General features: G+C 48.3%; 1 protein-coding gene across 2 annotated transcripts; it reads right to left on the minus strand.

Annotated features, from left to right (window-relative positions):
- D2HGDH (D-2-hydroxyglutarate dehydrogenase) lies at window positions 1–7,937 on the minus strand. 2 transcript variants are annotated; one of them, XM_062499204.1, is made up of 9 exons: window positions 7,436–7,937; window positions 6,232–6,289; window positions 5,111–5,250; window positions 4,499–4,692; window positions 3,182–3,350; window positions 2,467–2,610; window positions 1,924–2,066; window positions 1,611–1,776; window positions 1–415 (listed from the first exon to the last, which is right to left on the minus strand). In XM_062499204.1, the coding sequence occupies exons 1-9, from the start codon at window positions 7,704–7,706 to the stop codon at window positions 141–143; spliced, it is 1,560 nt and encodes a 519-aa protein (XP_062355188.1). In that variant the 5' UTR covers window positions 7,707–7,937; the 3' UTR covers window positions 1–140. The 2 variants fall into 2 exon arrangements, with proteins under 2 accessions (XP_062355188.1, XP_062355189.1); XM_062499205.1 differs by having other exon boundaries at window positions 6,232–6,329; window positions 7,436–7,571.
- Window positions 7,938–8,503: the final 566 nt, after the last annotated feature.

The raw sequence follows: 8,503 nt of genomic DNA on the forward strand, positions 1-8,503 counted from the left end.
AAGAGCAACCATATTCCTTTACTTGTTCCATCCCACTAACAAAATCAAACACAGAGCACTCCATGTGCTTGCTGTCCATCCAGTGTGTTTATGGCTCAAGTACAGGTGTGGCGCTGGAGCTGCCCTGCTCTGCTGGATCCTCAGCACATGCTCCTCTCAGGAGCTGAGGGCAGCATCTTGTAGGGGTTGAGGATCCCTTTGGGGTCCAGCATGGCTTTGAACTGCTGCATGAGCACCACTGCCTCGTGTGGTTTGCTGTACTGAATGAACTGCTTCTTCTTGAAGCCAAGGCCGTGCTCTGCACTGATGCTCCCACTGCATCTCGCAGTCCACTCATACACAAAGGGCTCGATGGCATCCAGCAGGGAATGGCTGTAGGACTCCGCCGTGATGTTCAAGTGCAAGTTCCCATCTCCTGGAAGAAAACATTGCACAGGTGGGTCTGGGAGAAAAACTTGGCCCTGCAATGGATACTCATTCCTGGTTCCTCCACGTTCTCAAACAACAGGGCCTTTGTTAGTCTGCAAACTGTGCAAAAAAAACAAGGTCACTGTCCTACAAACATCAGCCTCTCCATGCACAAATAATTCAAATAGGATCTTTGCTTTTCCATGTTCCCAGTGCAATATTTGAGGAAGGGTTCTGAGTTAAGCTACTTTCAAACTCCGACTTTTGTGATTTTAAAATTCTCACTGTGCTGTGTTAATGATTGTGCCATCACCGTGATGCAATGACAAAGACTTCCCCAATGGCATTTCATAATGATCATTAGATTCTAACGTGGCCCTTCATCACTTTTTCTCTCCCTATTATGTTTGTGCAATGCTCTAAACGGGCTTTGGCACAGTGTCAGTAGAAACAAAGAAAGCAGAACAATTTCTCCTTTTGCTACTGTGTGTGACAGTATTTGATTAGGCACAAAGTTGCTTCCAAAGACAAAACACACAAAGATAAATAAAATTTACTCATCCTCCTCGGTCGGGATCCTCTTCCTGCATCCTAGCAAACCCTCACAGCACACAGCTTAGTCCTCAAAGAGCTACCAACAGGGAGTCTTTGTTATGCAACGTGTCTTTCAAATGATCCCTAATCAAGTGTGCTCAATAGTGTTCTGCGGTTTTGTTTTTTTTTTTTTTTTTTTCCTTTTTTTTTTTTTTTTTTTTTTTTGTAACAGAACAACTCTGCTAAATGACCAATTTACCTGCTTGTAAAATCAGACTGGTTTCCCAGCATGCCGACTATCAGCTTTTCTGTGCATTTATCATTATCACTCTCTGTTGGAGGGTTAATGGCTCACAAAAAAACTGATTTCCAGTAGGATTAATCACTTCTGACAAGAAAGTGGTCATATGCTAAATGTGTCTAAGTAGATCAACCAAATTGATGGTTCAATTGAACAAATGACATTTAAGTAGAAAGTACACAGCAAGAAGGTACAGATGACCAGTTCGGTGGCTCACTGGCCAGCAACCTGCCATCAGTATATGGGAAAGAGTCTGAAAGCAGTGAAATTCAAACACAAAGATCCTCCCCCTCCACAGCCTTCAATTGAAGCCTTTCATGTGCAGCACAGAAGGGCCATCACCTCCTTTCCCAGCACCCCCACTTACCCAAGTGGCCGTAGCCCACCACATTTTTGGCACTGTGGCCCAGCCGAGCTCTCACATCAGTCACGAGGTCGTAGAGCTTTCCCACAGGCAGAGAGATGTCATACTTGTACACATAACCCTCGTGAGTGAGGGCCTCGGTGATTCTCTCCCGCAGGCTCCACAGCACCTGAGCAGTCAAGGATCATACAAGTCCATATAAACCAAGTAGCTCTTGGGTTCCATGCACACACCAAACACGTGCCTGAACACTTCCCTATATAAAATACAAATCCATGTCAAAAAAAGATTTGTGGAAGAGGAAACACTGACTTGCCTTTATTTTCTTATCGTCCGTTGCCACAGTTCCATCAGTGACCAAACCAGAAGCCATGGCCTGTTCTAGGAAGTTGTTCAATTTTTCTTCATCGTGAGTTGAGTTGGAGCCCGAGGTTTCAATTAAAACATAAAAAGGGCTGTCTGAGAATAAGGGAGAACAGAGTAAGTAGATGCTCTGGGGCAAAACAGAGGAATTCAGGGCAGGTTTTGGAGCTTTCCCCACATGTGTGCCCAGACTCTGGTGCCAGAGAGGGCAGACATATCTATAGGGCACTTCACTGACATGTTAGATCTTTTATTAAGCAACCGCTTTTCACAAAGCTATCAGTTTTGTGAAGACAAATACAAGTAAAAAGTCTCATTTTTAAAGATAAAAGGTGTTTCTAATGGATATACTAGATACAAAAACGATGAGGGATGTCCACACATCACCAACCTTTCAACTTTTTAGAATGAGTCAGTTTCTAGAAGTGTTCAAAAGTACTCTAAAAACCCCCAAGCAGTACAGTGTCCTTTTCTACAGTGTGACTATCACTGGTACCTGCCACTGGGCTGGACAGCTTGAGATGTCTCTCAACCAATTGCATGCACTTCTCATCCATGAACTCGTAGGCAGACAGGATCTCGCCCAGCATGGCTCTGCAGGTTGTGAATGTTTCCAGAACCTTGGCAAAACTCTGACATCCTTCAGATAGAACAGAGAGGAATCAGGAACAAAAACCAGACACCACCGCAAACCCTTTGAAGGTTTCTGAGAAGTAAAAAACTCTCAGTGAAGGCTCCCCACAAACAACTCTGGACCTGCTGAGGGACACCCAGAAGCAGCTTTTAAGCAGCTGTGCCTGGCCACACACCCTGCTGATCCAGAGCCTGACCTGCAGATGTGATTTCTCAGCCTTGCCTTATCACCTTGTCACTCACCTGACTCCTGGATGGTGGCTGCCTCTTGCCCTGCTCATCTCTCGAGCCTGTCAGACCATACTCTCCCTCACCAGTGAGGGGACTGTCATTGTCCTGCCTGCCTCCTCACCCTGCTAAGCTCCTGGCTCCACTTTCCTTACAGAACAACCTGTCCCTACAGGTATTTCAAGAGACACTAAATATCTGCACAGGTATTTTAGCAGAGCCCTACACTATTTCCCAGAAACCAGCTGATGCTGGCAGCCTAGCTCAGCAGGCTGAGCAGTGCTTTGTCTTGTCTCTCCCTATTCCCAGCCGCTGAATTCAGGTGTGAAATCATTAATATCAGCTTCTACCTAGGAATGCCACATTCACAGCCTTAGGCTTCTGAGGACAGAGTATGGAGACAGCAGTGATAAATCCCAAGGTCCCCTCGGATCCGATGAAGAGCTGCTTCAGGTCATAGCCCGTGTTATCTTTGCGCAGAGAGGTCAGACAGTCCAGAGCTGAGCCATCAGCCAGCACCTGTGGGAACACAGGAGCCCAGTCAGAGCACCTGGGTAGGAATCTGCTGGCATGAACCTGCCTATGACCAACCTGATGGGAAGTGTCACTCACCTTGAGCAGGGGGACACAGCTGCAGCCCACTGCCACACCGCTCTTCCATTCCCAGCTCTTCCCCCCCTCTATATCCTACCTGAGAAGGATAGAGTAGATATTCCCCTCCTACTACTCTCCTTCCATCAGGACACATAATAACAGAAGATCCACTTTGCTCTGCTTTTCTTACTACTAGTGGAGAAGACCAGCCATTCTCTGCAGCCCTAGCTCCCAGTACCCAGCAGAAATAAGGAAAGCTACTTGAAACAGTAAACAGTTAAGCAGAATGAAGTAAACCCTCTGCCAGATGAGTCTTAAATTAAGGCTGAGTATCTCCAAGACAGGTTATTAAAGGCTATTTTGACATTAGTGTCAAACTGACCTGAGACAAATGCTGTCCTTTTTAAGCCTACACAGTAAAACCAAGCTGTGCTTTTGTTCCCTGCCCAAATTTTGTCCCCAGCCATGAAAACTTTCACAACTCTAATCCCGCCTTTACATTCCAAGGCACCCGCCTGCAGGACAGGAGCAGCTGAGGAACAGCAAAGACTCTAGGACATAGCCAGTAGCCAAATGAACCCAAAGCAGACAGCTCTGTTATGGGGTGGGCTTTACACCTCAAGATGATCTTTAAAGTCCCGTCCAACACAAAGCAGTTTGTGATCCTATGATTCTACTAAAATCCGAGCGAGCAGCCACCAGAAGAGTGGTGCAGGATGGATTTAGCAGAGTGTCCCAGAGACCCACTGCTCAGAGGAACCAACTCCATGCAGATAACCTGGGATCCCCCAACCTCTCCCTATCTTCTTTTCACTTGTCTGGATTAGAAAACCACCTAACACCACATCTCTCAGCAAGCACTGGTAGTCAGGAAGCTGGAAACTGCAGCAGCAATAACATGCTACATACAAGCATGAAGACGTATGCTGACCCTTCTGAAAGTATCCCAACAAGGAAAAGATAAGAGTGGAAGCCTGGAGAGGAACTTGGCTGTGTGCTGCATAGTTAGAAGAGCAGGAAGCAGTAAGCAGCAGAGGATTAAACAGAAGGGAACTGCCAGGTACTCGCCTTACCACTTCCAGGCCCAGCACCGTCCCTCGCAGAGAGCCGTATCTCAGGAGCCGCAAGCCTCCGGCATTGGTGGCCACGTTCCCCCCAATGTGACAACTGCCTTTGGCTCCCAGGTCCAGTGGCATGATAAACCCCTGCTCCTCCAAGTACTCATTGAGCCTCTCCAACACACAGCCTGCTTGGCACACTAGGATTCCTGCAACATAAACGCCCTGCTATGAGCTGATGGCTGAGAAGGTGCCTCCTCAAGAAGCAGGAGCAATATGAGCAGATGCAGCCACCTCTTTCCTCAAAAACTCCTGGGATTTAGCTTAAATGCACGAGTCTGCATCTCCAGGCAACTGCCCCCTCCTCAAGCCTCAAAGAGCTTTGTTATTGCCTCAATATCTTGTCACCCACAACTCTAGACTGGTAAACCATAATCCCATTAATGCCTGTTGTTCTCCCTCTCTGAACAGAGATACTCACACCAGCCTGACCCCTAACTCCCCAAATCCAAACAGTCCTCCTTATGATACTGCTGGGCTGAACCCTGCTGATCCTGCTGCTATTTGTTCCCAGGAAAATGCCTGTTTTTCAGCCTGGGGTTCATTTCACATCCCTGGAATATTTACCAGACACCCTGTCAAAGCTGATGATCTGGTTCATGAGAGCAGTGGAGAGAATGATCTCGTCAAAGACAGGAACGCTGCCTCCAACAAGGCCCGTGTTCCCCCCCTGAGGGGTCACTGCCAAGTTCTTCTCATGGCAGTACCTGGAAGGAAAAAGGTTTCTGTATTTTTATGCATTTAGAAGCCGTAATCAGTGTATCAGAGGTTTCCTCTCTACATGAATGTCGACTGTTGTGATGGTGCTCCTTAAAATTAAACAGCATTTCAACAAAAGATTAAATTGATGGAAGGAGACAGTTTCAATGACTAAGGGAGAAAGTGCAACTCCTGCCTGAACTCAGCCCAGTGCTGAGCAAAGAACCAACACTTGGGGTTAGGCCCAAGTGTATCTACATATCTGGCACACAACATCTGCCTGGAAAGCACTGCTTATGTTTCCACAGAAGCTGTTTTTGCAGCAGTCTGTTCTAACAGCTTGGGCTCCTTGGTGGGCTCTGACAGCCAGCCTCTGGCAGTGGTTTCAGACATGACTGCCCTCCTCCTTCCAAGAAATTATTGCCCTGTTGGCAACAAAAAGTGCCTCAGCTGCTCCACCTGCCACATCCCTGCCACACACCAACTACCACATCCTCTCTGAGCTGACAGCAGCTCCTGCACCAGGCATGGATGGCACAGAGCTCCACAGCAGCAGAGCTCCTTCAGAAGCCCTGCCTGCCTTTCCTGTGCTCTGCATCCCTGTTTTAACAGAGCCAAAAGCATGTTCCTGCAGCTTTCAGCTCCTCAGCCAAACAGTGATCTGGCACAGCACTACCCAACCAGAGCTGTGTTTACACCAGCGTGGATAAAACAGATCCTCAAACTGCCCAGTTCTGCCTTTACCTTCCTTACCTTTTCAAACAGACCTTTTGAATCTCTCACAAAACTTCTCTTTTCTGAGCACCAGTAGAATACTTAATTTAAGCCATTTATCAGAATAGAAAACTCATGAAGAAAACTGCCTCAGCAACTTCAATGCTTAAGGAATCGGTGTCTGAACACCTACAAGTTCCTTTCACATGCCAGATCATCCCTGACTCAACCCAAGTTTCCTGAGCACCAAGCCCAGCAGAAAAGGTGCACGTTACCTGAGAACCTGAGACACCTCTGCCGTCGTCTGTGGCTTCAACACCAGCTGGCTGCAGCCTGCAATGAAAGCAAGGGACTCTCAAGGCAAGCTGTGGCTCTGCAGAGGTCAGAAAGAAACAGAGGGGAAAGCATGAGGTGGGAAATAACAATGCTCCCACCACTGTTGGGCATTTCAACTGCTTTGACAACAAGCATTTCAACAGCAGCCTTTCCCTTTAAGCCCTGCAAAAACTTTGCATGTATAGGTAGACTTGGCTGCCACTGGGGGCAGTGGGAAATGGTTTAAATTCTCATGAAATCTTTGACAGAAGCAACAGAGAATTCACAATGCTTGATTTAGAATCACAGGATGACTTGGGTTGGAAGGGATCTAAAAGTTCATCTCATTCCACAGACAGGGACACCCCCCACTATCCCAGGTTGCTCCAAGTCCAACCTGGCCTTGGACACTTCCAGAGATGGGGCAGCCACAGCTTCTCTGGACAACCCATGCCAGGACCTCACCACCCCCACAGCGTAGAATTTCTCCTCAATATCCCATCTAAGTCTGCCCACTGGCAGTGGGAAGCCATTTCCCCTTGTCCTGCCACTCCAGGCCCATATAAAAAGCCTCTCTACCTCCTTTTTATAAGCCCCCTTAAGGTACTGGAAGGCTGCAATCAAGTCTCCCAAAAGCTTTCCTATTCTTTTCTGGGGTTTAATCAAAACTGTTAGCTGAATCAACTTGTCTTAGGAAAAAAACAATTATTAAGTTAGAGGGCTTAGACTTTTTTTTTTTTTCAAAAGCCTCTAAGTTTACCAGGTACCAGGTAATTATTAAAGGAATTTTTATGAGAAAAAAACTCATTTTGGATGGGCAGGCACTCATCAGGTCTCTGGTGACCAGAGGGGAGCTGTGTCAGGAAAGGGTTAGCCTGGATATGGATTCTTCCCCCCGAGGGCGGTCGGACACCAAGAGGCTACCTAGGGAATAGGCACAGCCCCGAGGCTGACAGAGCTCCAGCAGCATTTAGATAACACTGTCAGGCACAGGTTGGGGTTGTTGAGCTGTCTGTGTAGGGCTCGATAATCCTCACGGGTCCCTTCCAAAACAGATACGACCCACCATCAAGACAGGATTTCCTATGGCAAACTGCTGTTCCGGTAATTAACAGAGACAGGACGGAGGTTTCACCAACTAAGCCTATCAAGCAGCTCGCTTACCTCGCACCGACTTCAGCCAGTCCACATTAAACGGCTTCACCTCCTCCTGGCCTGTGACGACCCTGCCGGGCATGAGGCGCTCGAAGAAGGCCACGTCTCCATCCTCCAGCCGGCCGAATGGCAGCCTCCGCACCGCGTAGCGCTCGCAGGTCGGCACCACCTCCCGGCAGCCGGCACAACCCCTACCCCGGGGCACTCCCGGCCCATCCCGGTTCCCGCTGTAGCTCCTCAGCCATGCGGCCCCGCGGCGCCACACGACTACGGAAGCCATGAGGGGGAAAAAAAAAAGCCAAGAACAAAAAACGCGCGGCCTTGTTCGCCACACACCCCCCCCCGCCCCCCTTCCCACAGCCGTGAGGGGAAGACTCAAGCGCTGAAGGGAGGCGCAACACCCTCACGGGAATCTTTCAAGCAGCGTGATTTACCGCGGAGCGGGCGGAGAAATTCGGGATTAATCCCGGTCCACGGCTTGGAAGCGTCGGGGACGCGCAGCGCGCCTCACTCCGAGCCGCCAGGGGGCGCTGCCGCCCGCCCGCGCTGAGCGCGAACGCGCTCAGCGCGGGCGGGCGACAGCGCCCCCTGGCGGCTCGGAGGTTACAACAGCATCCTCCCCTTTCTCACACACACATCTATTCCCAAAAATACTTTATTTATATTATAATCCATCATCTCCAAGATCAAAAAAATACAGATATACATTTTTTTTCAAACTTTACATTCCTTAGTTTTTTTTTTTTTTTTTTTTTTTTTCTCTCCTTTCGGGAATTGATCGGAAGTCGGGTTTCGACCTCCGGTTTGGATGAGCTGCAGTAAATAAAGCTGGGCGCCCTCCCCTCCGCTTTGGGTTTTTTTTTTTTTTTTTTGGGTAATGTTTAGTGGGGTATTCGTTTAGGGATCACCCTTCTCTCCAGGAAATATTGAACACTGTACATTCAAAAGTCAGGAGATTTAAATCCTTTAGTAAGCAAAAATGAAGGCTGCTGGTGTTTCTATCTACAAGGAATCGTAAAAAATCTCTATGACCAGGTGTTAAGAGGGCAGGAGATGCTCCTGAGCCCATCCAAGCCC

This window comes from Cinclus cinclus, chromosome 10, assembly GCF_963662255.1.
Source record: "Cinclus cinclus chromosome 10, bCinCin1.1, whole genome shotgun sequence".
Taxonomy (NCBI): domain Eukaryota; kingdom Metazoa; phylum Chordata; class Aves; order Passeriformes; family Cinclidae; genus Cinclus; species Cinclus cinclus.